General features: G+C 29.6%; 1 protein-coding gene across 4 annotated transcripts; it reads right to left on the bottom strand.

Annotated features, from left to right (window-relative positions):
• Positions 1 to 4,455: 4,455 nt before the first annotated feature.
• LOC114195505 lies at positions 4,456 to 12,259 on the bottom strand. Of its 4 annotated transcripts, none has more exons than XM_028085996.1 (15): positions 12,170 to 12,259; positions 11,162 to 11,190; positions 10,302 to 10,334; positions 9,330 to 9,425; positions 8,539 to 8,642; positions 8,347 to 8,392; positions 7,427 to 7,515; positions 7,262 to 7,327; positions 6,853 to 6,945; positions 5,890 to 5,976; positions 5,700 to 5,805; positions 5,443 to 5,511; positions 5,039 to 5,172; positions 4,883 to 4,962; positions 4,456 to 4,750 (listed from the first exon to the last, which is right to left on the bottom strand). In XM_028085996.1, exons 3-15 carry the CDS (start codon positions 10,311 to 10,313, stop codon positions 4,716 to 4,718), a joined length of 1,017 nt encoding a protein of 338 aa, XP_027941797.1. In that variant the 5' UTR covers positions 10,314 to 10,334; positions 11,162 to 11,190; positions 12,170 to 12,259; the 3' UTR covers positions 4,456 to 4,715. The 4 variants fall into 4 exon arrangements, with proteins under 4 accessions (XP_027941797.1, XP_027941798.1, XP_027941800.1 ...); XM_028085997.1 differs by having other exon boundaries at positions 5,039 to 5,169; XM_028085999.1 differs by having other exon boundaries at positions 9,372 to 9,425.
• Positions 12,260 to 12,748: the final 489 nt, after the last annotated feature.

Here is a 12,748-nt window from a genome sequence, read left to right as displayed (position 1 = left end):
TTTGGGTGTGGTTTTGGGCGAATACTTGACTCGCCCAGGTGAGGGAATCTCGCCTAACCGAGATAACGTGGGATTGTGGTTGTTTTAAGCTCGCCCAGGCGAAGGGGATTAGCCTAAGCGAGACTGAAGGTCTAGTTTGGGCGAGAGGTCCCTAGCTTAAGCGAGTTTATGCGAGTTTGCTATGTTTCTATGTGGTTGTGAGTGTGTTTTGGCTAGGGATGTCAAAAAAATCCGTACTCGCGGGTATCCGCGGATAAAACCCGCAACGGATAGGAAATGGATACCCGCTACCCGTGGGTATGGGTATTTTTGATACCCGCATGTTAACGGGGCGGGTACGGGTATCATAGTATCCGTACCCGTGGATACCCGTACCCGCTAAACTTTAATTCAGAAAAATACCCACATATATATATATATATATATATATATATATATATATATTAGTAAAAAACATTATGAGTCTTCATTCAATAATGGTGGTCAGATTCTTATCCCACAAATGAGTAAATTACTTCCATATACTGTGGAGACATTGATGTGTCTCTAAGACTGGTTATGGATAACATGAAACTTTATACAATGTTGCAAGAGGTGGACATTGACGAAGTTAGTAATTTCTTTAATATTTTATTCAAAAATAAACTATAATATAAATTGGTAGTGATTTTTTATTTGTTTGTTTTTCAATAATCAATCGGAGAAAGGGGACTTGTTGATCCAAGCACTAATTATGGTTAAATATTTATTTTTTAAAATATTTTTGTAAATACCCGCGGGTACCCGTGGATACCCGCGAATATGAAAAAAATAGACGGGTACCCGCATAACGGATACCTGACGAATATGGGTACGGGTACGGGTACGGGGCGAATATTTATCCAGCGGGTAGGGTACGGGGGAGCTACTAGTTTTGGCTGTTTCTTATAAGGATAGATTGTTTATGCATTGGTGTGATGTTTGGGCTTGAAGGACTAAGTCCATTAGGGGTCTGGGATGTGCTCGGTGGTGGACACATGATGGGCATTGAACTGGTTGAGTTCTCGTCAGCTACTAATGGGCGAGGAGTCCTTAGTATGGTAATTGCATGTGTCGGGCGCACGATGGGCAAGGAACTGTGATGTTCCCGTCGGCTACTATTGGGCAAGGAGTCCATAGTATGGTGATTGCGTGCGTGCCAGGGTCCAAGTATGAGACTTGAATGTTTTACTACAGGTGAGGAGTCTGTAGGGCAGGACTATGAGCGGGATAGGCTCATAGGGTTGGACCACGAATGAGTTAGTTTCGTGGGAGCAAAAGGAAGTCCCAAGACCTAGTTCATGCATATGACTCATGAAGGACTATGAGGTCATGGTTGGGTGATTTGGAAATTTATGGGTTTTGTACTTATATGGTTGGGTGGGGAAGCATATTTATTTCACATATATTTGTTTATGTTTTATTGTGCATAGCTCACCCTATCTATGTGTGTGTGGCGATGATCGAATATTTTGTTATTCGGGAGTAGATGATGTGACAAGTGGGCCAGGAGATGCATAGACTCGGAGCGAGGGCTAGCAAGGGGATATTTTTGTATATGTATATAGATGTTTACATCATTTTAGCTTGAGAAAATTATGTAATCCCCTTTGGGAGTCTTTAACTTTTATTTCAGTTTTTATGAATCATGGATTCCTGGATTTATGGATTTTAATTGTTAAAGTTTTAAAATTTCCCGTGTTTTTGGGAAATAGTTCATATTCAATGTGACATTTATTGAAATTTTGAATTTTATTTATTTTATATCAGTAATATTCCTTAGGGATATTACAGTAAGTGCCACTAAATTTTTTTAATTCGTAGACTTCTAACGGTTCAATTTTTTAAATTCCAAGATTTACTGACGGTTACAACCGCCGCCAAATATTTTAAATTCCTATATTTATTAGCGGTTACGGTCGTCATGAAAATTTTTTAAATTCTTTAAATTCCTAATTTTAATGGTGGTTGCAAGTGCCGCTAAATTGTTTTTAAAAAAAAATAAAAGATGATTTAGAAGCGGTTAAAACCGACTTTAAAATTTTTAGTGACGATTATTCTGACGGTTACAGTAAATCGATGTTATGATGACTTTGTGGCGCTAAATTCGGTGGCAGTTAATTAATTGACGATAGAGAAAATAGTGGCGATTATAACCGCCACTAAATAATATATTAAACTGACGCGGAAATTCAAAATTTTATTGGTGATCATATCAACAAATTGTAGTCATGACCCTATCTCATTACCTCATTTTCATCCTCCAAAGTAATTTATAGAACTAAAACTTAAAAAAAAAAATCAAACAGTGAGAAATTCTATTCACCCAAATGTAAAAATATAATTAGGTCGACTTAGAGAATTTTAACAATTTTTATATGACCGCACTCTGAAAACTTTTAAACACTTAATTATAAAAAATAAAAAAAAAAAAGGTTTATCCTAAATTTTCCAAATTTTAAGTCCATTGAAGAAAATCCAACATCATTAACTCACCAATAAGCCAAAAACACGTAACCTTATCAACAAACCAACAAAATTGACAATTTAAACAAAAGTTTGAACACATCACACCAAACTTCATTCCAATACATTCTTCAACTCCACCTAAAATGTCTACTTAATATAAAACTATCTTTTGCATGATTGATCAACTTAACCATCAACATCCTAAAAAGAAAAAAACACACACACACAACTATACTTCTATTTTTTTAAAAACATTAATTTCTCTGACCTAAAAGAATTTGGAGATTTAGGGTGTGTTCACTTGTAAAGATTGATTTGAGGGAGAGTGAGATGATGGATTTGAGTGAATTAGAGGGTGAAATGTGTGTTGTTTTTTTGAAGAAATTTGAGAGTGAATTTAGATGTAAAGTTTGTGAAAGTATGTGAGTAATTTGAATGATGTGATATATAAGAAATAAAGTTTTGATAGATTAAAATGTAAGATTACAATTTTGCCCTTATAATTAAGATTAATATATTATTTGTAGTATTAGTATTTATTGTTATTATTATTAATATAATATAAATTATTATTTAATATTATTATTATTATTTTGGTATTCAAAGAAATAATAATTAGAGAAATTTTATTTTATAAAAATTAAATAACAAATAATATTTACTTTACATTCTAATATGGAATCGATTATTTGTTTTCTGAAATCGATATATCAAAATATACATGTGTATGGATCGATTCTATATTTATTATGATTGATTCTCTTTGCTATCATGGTTTGCTTTCACTCATTATTCACAAAACAGGTTCAATGGAGATAATATTGTAAAAAGATCTTTCTTCTCCCAAATCTCTTCCCATCAACGAGATGGAATATTGAGCTCATCCCGCAAATTAGTTTTTTCTCCCTCCTGCAAATCTTTACATATGAATGCAAAATTCAATCGTTTATCTATCGTCGCCAACTCTTAATAATAATAAATTCACATATTCGAACACAGCGTTAGAAACGAAGAGGTTAAGTAAGGATACCGAAGCAAGATGTCATCAAACTCCTTCGGTAGCTTAAGAATTGAATCTAAAAAAACGCAAATTCAGAATTTATCTATCTTTAGATAAGAGAAGTTTCAAACATTTTCATGTTAATTGGCTGAGGTTAAATTAATTGAAGATGGAGTTCGATAATAGTTCAAGGGGTTGATGAGGAGATTGTATAAAAAAATAAACAGTTTCAAAAAATAGAAGAAAAGGTGCATCATTTTTTCTTGAATGACTCAGGGCCAATATTTGAATAATTGAACACAAATTGAGAAAAATAATTGAAAAATGAGAAAAAAAAGAAAAGAAAAAATACACATTTTATGAAATATTATGAAATGCTTGAAGAATTCTATAGATAGCCTAATATCCATAATCGCTTTAAAAAAATGGTATTATATAAAATAGTTGGACCTATACATTTTGAAAACCATTATTTGCTAAATCAGTTTCTCAGTTTTTTCTTCTTCAGAAAAATAGCTATCTAAAAACAGAACAATTACTCTTGTATAATTCACTCTACATGTTTCTTCCACTATAAATAATATCCAAAATATGTGCTCAAGGACTTGTAAAATTCCTCAACAAGCACTTAAAATGTAAAAAAAAGTTTTTGCCAAAAGTTTCAAAAAAGAAGTAAATGCTATAAATAGTTTAACTTTCTTTTGAAAAGTTTTTCCCAGAAAAGTTATTAACCTCTGCATAAATTAAAAAGAAGATTTTGAAAAATCTAAATGTTATAAATAGTTTAACTTTCTTTGGTGTTCTATAAACGCACTATTGAAAATCAATCTAACCATAACTTTAGCAATTAACTACCACATATATATATATATATATATATATATATATATATATATATATATATATATATATATATATATATATATATATCAATAAATAATTGAAACCATATAAGCCAAATATATAATAGTCTAACGATAGTATACTTTATTTAATAAACCAAGCCCATATAGTGAATACGGGATCCATGCAGGTCATAGCACGGAAATTATTAAACACACCACAACGATAGTTTTATGTCTCTACCAAACACGGAAACATGAAACATAGGTCTCATCAAGAACACTCTTGATGTAAACTAAAAGCAAGCCAACAAACACATTCTCAAGTTCGAGGATTTTATTGAACACTGAAGAGAGTCCTCATGAGAATCCCACGCATGCGTTTTTCAATCGTACATGCGATACCCTTTCTCCCCGCGAGCTGCATTAAGAACAACAAGATTCTTGTGAGAAACTCGAAGATTTTCTTTGGCACGTCACAATGAAACGTAAACGAACTACTATGAATTTGTGCACGTTATACGGTTTAAAGAAAAAAGTTGATTGTAATTACCAGCCAATGCTTGGAACAATCTGAGATGAGGGTCAATTGGTAGGCCAAGAGTCTCATAAGCAGGGTCATAGAGAGAGTTGCTGCAACTCAAAAACATCATGTTAAAATCAACACAGATATTGTGAAAAAATAACTACGAGGATAGGAGAACCAAACCTAACAAATTCCCTATTGTTTCCAGAGTTAATTCTCAGATCCACAACCCTTGGATTTTCAAATGCACTGTTTGGTCCCTGGAGTGCAGGCCCTGCATTAGGTCCTTGCTTTGGTGCTGCTGAATTTGTCTGCTGCTACAGAAAAACAAACCAAACATAATATAAGAACCTCAAAACCTAACTAGGGTTAACATTTACACCACAGTTCTTAACAAGTTAAGCCCTAAAAGATAATACAAAATTAAGAAAAAGACAATTCAGTTTGATAAATTAAAAATGAGCCCAGAGTTACATGTTCTGTACAACCTTTTTAGGAATTGATTAACCAATTAATCAACTAATCCTCTTTAGTAATTGAAAACATTTAACATCATCGCAACAGTAAATGAAGCAATAATGTGGTACCTTATGACGTTTAGATGAGCCTTCCCCAGATTCAAGTTTTGAAGCATCCCATGGTCGTTCTACTCGTCCCTGCAGTGCAAATTCATTTGAAATTTTTATATTTTAACCAAAGCTATATTTTCATTTCTCCTCGTATCCTTTCAAGTTTTATAATCATTGTTTTGTGTCTTAGAACCACGGAATCAAATATTTTAAAAGTGATTGTATCTCAACATCAAAGACTTAAGAATTATAGAAAGTGATTTCGAAAATTTTACCCTTCCCACCATCAATGCCTCATTTTTCCAATAAAAAGCCTTATGATGATCAGCTGATTGACCCTGTCCTTTCTCATTCTTGGCATATGGATTTGGAAAAAGTGACCTACGCAAAAATCAACCATATAAATTAATAAATAGAGAAAAAAAAGAGTGGTATATTTGGAAAATAGTTGAAGTAAATGCTTACCTTCGAGGTGGAAATTCAGGAATTGTTGGTTTGATAGTGCTTCCATTAGCAAATTGACGCATTTGTAAAGCAATCGATTGGTCCAGCCTAGTTCAATCCAAAAATCAACATCATTAAAATAACGACACAGCAATATTAGAAAAACAAAACCTATATGATTTAATCGCCCTGTGTTAATTAACCAAAAAAGAAGCACAGTAACACTCATAATTTGATGTGCAGGAAAACTGTTAATACTAAAATTAAGTATTGCAAGACAAAAGATTGAAAAGTGTCATATGGAAATATGCAATAAAACTATAAAAAATTACTTCAACTTGACAATTTTTTTTACTGGAAAGATGTACAGAGAACTTATGTGGAAACTGTAAAGGAAGAAGTTGATTTATGTCTTTAACTTATGCACTAATTAAAGAAAGATCTTTCATTAATAAGTCTTTTTGACACCGGTAAGGTTAAACAAGTACAAAGGGATTTTATTTCATATTCAAATTCATAACTCTAATCCACCTCTATCTAATAAATCAATTTTGGGAAATTAAGTGAAGTTTTAAGATCAAGTTTGAAGATGTACAAAATTTGCAGGCAGTGGTTGTTAGTATAAAAAAGACTCCAAAACCCCTATTATTAACATCTTCAAACTTATTTATATGGACAAATATTTAGGTCAATGCATAGTGGACCACTACAATGATGGATTTATTCATGTTCTTGATATGGAGTCACTAGAGACCTAATGCATTATATATACTAGTATGATTGTTGAACAGTATAAATGTAAAAACATATTTATATATGTACCTTAAAAATGATTTTTTTTTTCATCTTCAAACAAAATTAAAATTGTAAGTTCACTTTTCAAATACCATTTGTAAACATCTTTTTTCTAACAATTCCAAATATGAAATTGCTATAAAATGTCATATCTTGCTTTATGAACAGTCGCTGTTAAATATTGCTTACCTGGAGAATTGACCAGAATGAATAATTTGATCTCCATAAGCATTATGGACAGCAACCTGGGACTGGTTGTTTGGATTATATACTGGGGCATACCTACAATGAAAGAACCATATAGCTTCATTTGATACCTAGGAATCTTTGAATTAAATCATTTGATACCTATGCAATTTAACACACACTACATAAAATAAAACCTAGGATTAATTTGGTAAATAGGAAATTACATTAAAAGTAAAGCTTAACTTAAAAAACATCTACATGTGTAATAGATGTGAATAGTTTTGATATAGTAAAGTGAAGAATTATCTAGGTATTCCAAAAAAAGGGTTTATATAGGTATTAGTTGTTTCCTTATTAGTTAATTGATCTCTAACACAATGTATTGCACATAAGTATAGAAGAATCATACTGCACGTAATTACTATAGTACTGAGGATTATTAGCATCAGCAGCAGAAAATTGGTTCTGGTAGATCCTACAATTGAAGAAACACAGTATTGTAAATTCCATAGCAGCATGAAGAGCATACAAAATATAAAATTAAAATGGATTCGTAAAGGTACTGAATTAGCACCACGTAGGGGTCCAAGCCCTCTGAGAGTTCAGTGTAGCATCATTCTGAAGAGGTGGTGGTAGTGCAGCTCTTTCAGTTGTCCTCATTGTCTGCTCATGAATTACAATGAATAATAAAATACCAATGAAATAATACAATTAGTGGGTACAAGATGATTGAAGCTTAAGAAAATTGATGGATCAGAAAGCATTCAAATTTGAATGAAAAATACAGGAAGTGTGAAGTGTGAAGCAAAATTAATCTCATAGCATAGTAAATTATAATAGTATTGTGTATATTGTTATCAACCAAAAGTATAATTTTTGTTTAAGAAATTAGAAGCAACGTTAGTTCTTGCATTAAAATGAATGATTCCAATGATAACGATTTTTGTATACATAATTTTAAACTATTCTTCACAATCATTGCCATGAATGAGAATTTATTGTTAATATCTTTGAGATAGCATTAATTTTTTCATTTAAGTTTTGCTGATAAAAAAAAGTTAATGGTTAAAATGAAATGTAATATTTATGTACAAAGTTGTATTAGAAAATGAGAAAACTTTACATAAGGATTAACACATTGTTTTTGAGAAAAAGTTTTGAAAATTAATACAAATTCAATTTAATGTTTGTTAGTATAAATACATGTTTTAGACTTATTTACTTGTTGATCTGAAGATTATCTTTGTGTACACATCTTTTTGTAATATTTTAAACACACTCAATTATACACAATTATCTTTTCCGTATATTTTTATGTCCTTTATTTTCTATAATACCCTCTATTATTAACCTTTTTTTTCTAGTGACATCACTATTTATAGAACAATTTTTAAAAAAAAAAAAAATATTTGTATAGATATTGTTGAATTAAAGATGAACAAACATGATTGCCTATAAACGTTTTTTTTTTTCAGAGATATTTTGATCCAATACCTGACCAGAACTAGCAGTGTATTCATTTGACAAACCGAAAGGATTCCTGTGTACAATAAAGAAATGTAGAACATATATTATACATAAGTTCAACAAAAGTTGTAAAGGATAAGACATGCATAATAGTGTATGTAGAAAAACTTGTTAAAATATTCATAGAATGACACAAAAATAAATAAATAAATAACTTACATAAGTGAATTCTCCTTTTGAAGTACTTGGCTAAACAGATCATAGCCTACGGAGAAACTTTGCCCATGAATCTGGGAAGTTGCTCCTCTTGGCACTAAGGCCACCTAATCAAATGATCAAAGTTACATAAACAAAATAAAATTAATTTATCAAGGTTTAATTTAAGAAAAATAACCTTGATTCATCCATTTATTTATATGACCAAGGATAACTCTAATAGTATACACACATAAATATCTAGCTACAACTCATTTGATTTCAAAACTTTCTATTAAACCTTTTAAATTTAATATACAAAGTGAAAAACTCTTGTTGGCATACACATATGGAAATGGAAACACATCTACATGTATCCTAATATATATATATATATATATATATATATATATATATATATATATATATATATATGAGTTGTCATAAAGGCCCATGAATGAAGACATGACATCAACATTATGAGACATGCAAAGGACATATAGATTCAAAAGGTGATAAATGAAGGGTAAGTGGTGTTTCATTTAGTGTTAATTATGGTAATAAAGTTAGACCATAGATGGTGATGAAGAGTTTAGTTAGTAACATAGTAAATTAGGATCATCCAAACTGAGAAAATGGAATGAGAAAATTACAAGAACATTATTATTAAAATATATACTTTGGAAATATTAATTTTAGTTAACAGGATTTTATTCTTTTGCGAAAATGTAGAAAACTGAATACATGTAAGCACACTACTCAATATAAAAATTATTTTATTATGATATATATAAATATGGAGGGCCCGTGTTTACCTGGTTATGTGCAGAAGTAGGAGCAGCTAACATTGAACTTACCTCTGTCTGAGTGAGTTGAGGTGCAAGAGGTTCACCGGTGGGTTTGAACTGATTCTAATAACATGCACATGTTCAAGTTTAAATATATAGGAAAGAGAAATTGAGAATAAAAATTGTCTCAGAAAACTATTTATAATTGAAAAACAATAATAATCACGATAAAAGTAGATTATGGAAGTTCAAATTGTACAAATAATAATAATAATAAGTTTTTAAATTACAACAAAGTTGTATTTATGATTCAAATATACAGACTTTTAAATTTTCTTTCATTGCACTTGCGATCACAATTGCAATGGCAACAACTTATAGTTCTCTAAAATATATGCAATTAGTGAAAATTTTATAAGTATACTAGAAGTACTGAATTTCAGTTTGTAGAATTTCGAAAATATAATTAAATGGAATTTATTTTAGATAACTACAAAAAAATTCATTGGGGTGCCGTTTTAAACGAGTTAACTCCGAGTGGGATTTAAGAAAATTATACATGTTGTATATGAGAAACAATTTCTTTCCAACAATAAACTCATAAGAATGTATTTAAAGAAATTACTATTTTCTAAAATAAAATGATATTGTCTTTTTAAAACCTAATTTATCATATATTGTCATACATGGTAGAATATTTAATCTATTTTATTAATTTTATTCCTCATAACTTCTATTACCGATATATGATAAAACATGGTATACTGTTTAGATTTTAATTTTTCACAAACTAACTTCAATTTTTTCCGAATGATTATTTTATATCGGTTATGACTATTAAAATCAAGACATTAGTGACTATATCCATTACACACATACTAACCCTACTCGACTTGCAAGAACAGCACTCTAATACACGTACACTTTTTTCTATTTTTTTTTTTGTTACCAAAAAACAGATAAATATACTGTAACATAAAAAGAGTGAACAGTTCTTACCATATTTTCCATAGTAAATGAACCTGCTACAAACTTAGTCCACAAAATATTGGAATATAAGAATGTCAGTAAAAGACTATGGATTTGTTTTAGAGATAATATGGATTGTCAAATTCTGATCACAAGGAAAAAAGAATTATAAACCATGCAAACAAGAAGGAGATAAAATTTAAATTGCAATTACAGAAATTTCAAATAGTATTAGATGCAAATGATATATATATATATATATATATATATATATATATATATATATATATATATATATATATATATATATATATTATTAAATGAAAAGAATAAAAAATCCTCTACACATATAATTTTCCTGAAGTGAATAAAAAATTATTGGATATGAAGAAAACATGTATGTATATCTACATTGAGAATTAGGTAGTTCTAAATTATTTAAGCTAATATAAATCAAAAGAATTACAAAAGTTGACTAGATCTTACAAAACGAAATTAATTTAAACTGGGTTGATATGATCCAATATTTCAATCAAAATTAAAACCACCGAATGATTTTCTTTTTCTCGGAATCTTGACTTGGTAGAGAGTAATACTAGAGTCTTGAATTTAACTAAAGCTTAAACATGCCTTCAATAAAAGTAAGCTTGTTTAATTTTGAAAGAACATGTATAAAATATTTCAAAAAAAAGATCTTCATGCCTTCGAAAACTGAGAATAATTATAAATATGTAAAACGTACATAAATATTATAATTTCTTAAAACTAAATAAATTATCGTAACTTAAAAACGAAATGATCGTAATTTTCAAAAAAAAAATAGACATAAATGAACATAACTTCAAAAGAGGAGAGTGAAGCATTATACAATAGTCAATGTTGCTTCTTACCAAAAAGATCTTCCCTTCTTGTGCTGTCTCTGCAGAAAAAAAAAAACAGAAAAAAAGAGAGAAAAAAAAAACAAGTGAAGAACAAAGACAAACAAAAATACAAGTGAAGAACAAAGACAAACAAAAATAAAGTTGAAGTTCCTTAAAGAGATTATGAAAGTTTGCACACTGACATAAAAGGTGACGTGTGTCATCAAAGATATTAACCTCATTTATTAGACATTCAATTTTATTTTATTTTCCAGAAAAGACAATAATAAAATATAATGAAAAGGAAAGTAAAGTGTATAGAAACTGGAGTTACTATTATTATACTATTATTTTATATAGAGGGCGAAAGGCCCCAGAAAACAAAACAAAATCAAAATCTGCATTTTTTTTTTGCCTCAATGGAATGCATGTTTGTTTAGTAAAAATTGCTTTTATTTTAATTGAGACGCCATTAATGGAATCACACTCGCGCCTTCCGAATAAGATACATATGAAAATACGTTGTTTTGATTAAAAAATTTCTTTTCACAGAAAAATTAATTACAAGAAAATTTGACCGAAATTATAACATTTTAAAGCCATTTTAATTAAAATAATTCTAAATGTTGTTATTTTCTTTTCTTTTCTCTCGTTTTTTTTTTGTAAAAAAAATTAAAAACAATCTCGCTGAAAAGAAAAACATCGAAAACCTTCGTAAGAAAAGTGTTTTTGCTGTGATATGGCACATGGTTCCTACGAAAATCTATTTTCCGACACATTTATTAAGATGTGGAATCTGACAGACAAAAAATTGACCATGGAAGAAAGAATTAGACTCTGTACATGACAGAGACTATATCTTAAAACAAACAAAAACATTCTCGGAAACATTTTAGGAAAGAATCTGATATGCACACTAATAGATCTATTCACACAAAATGAACCAAAACAGGAACATTTGTAAAATTGATAGAGAGAAAAAGAGACACAAAAATCAGATCTACAAAAACACTATAATTTGGGTATGAAAAATAATACCTCAAAGGAACAAGATGAAGATGAAACTCCAAGGGTAGAGTTTGTGATGAGAGTGCATAGTGAAACAGGAAATGTGAGCTTAAGTAGTAGTTTCAGGAGCTAGCTTACAAAAAACACCATCACGCTTCTTCTCTCTAATTTCTAAAATTTCTTTTTTAAATAAATAGCTTAAAAATTCAGTTTAAAAATATATTAAAAATGAAATTCTGATTTTTCAACCGAATTTTTTTAATTTTTTTAATTTTTTTCAATTGTTGTATTTTATAATTCATTAATTTTTTTTATTCATTTGGATCATACAGCAAAGATGGTTTAAAACTGTGAAATTTATTTAATATTTTTTGCAAAATTGAGTGTGAATTACAAATATTTTATATATAGTGAAAGTCAAAATATAAAAAAAAAAAATAGAAGACAAATTTACCTGTTTTTGCGTGTAGTAACTCTCTCTATTTAATGTTTGAAGAAGAAGACAGTGTTGAAGAAGTAAGCAAATGGTTGCATGAAGTTTGATTGGTTAATTTTTGTGGGGTCCAAGTCTTCAATGCTTAAATGAATTTCAAATATAAAAACAAAAAT

Source organism: Vigna unguiculata, chromosome 8, assembly GCF_004118075.2.
Source record: "Vigna unguiculata cultivar IT97K-499-35 chromosome 8, ASM411807v1, whole genome shotgun sequence".
In the NCBI taxonomy this organism is placed as follows: Eukaryota; Viridiplantae; Streptophyta; class Magnoliopsida; order Fabales; family Fabaceae; genus Vigna; species Vigna unguiculata.
The sequence above is the reverse complement of the archived record's forward strand: the minus strand, read 5'-3'. Positions and strand labels throughout refer to the sequence as shown.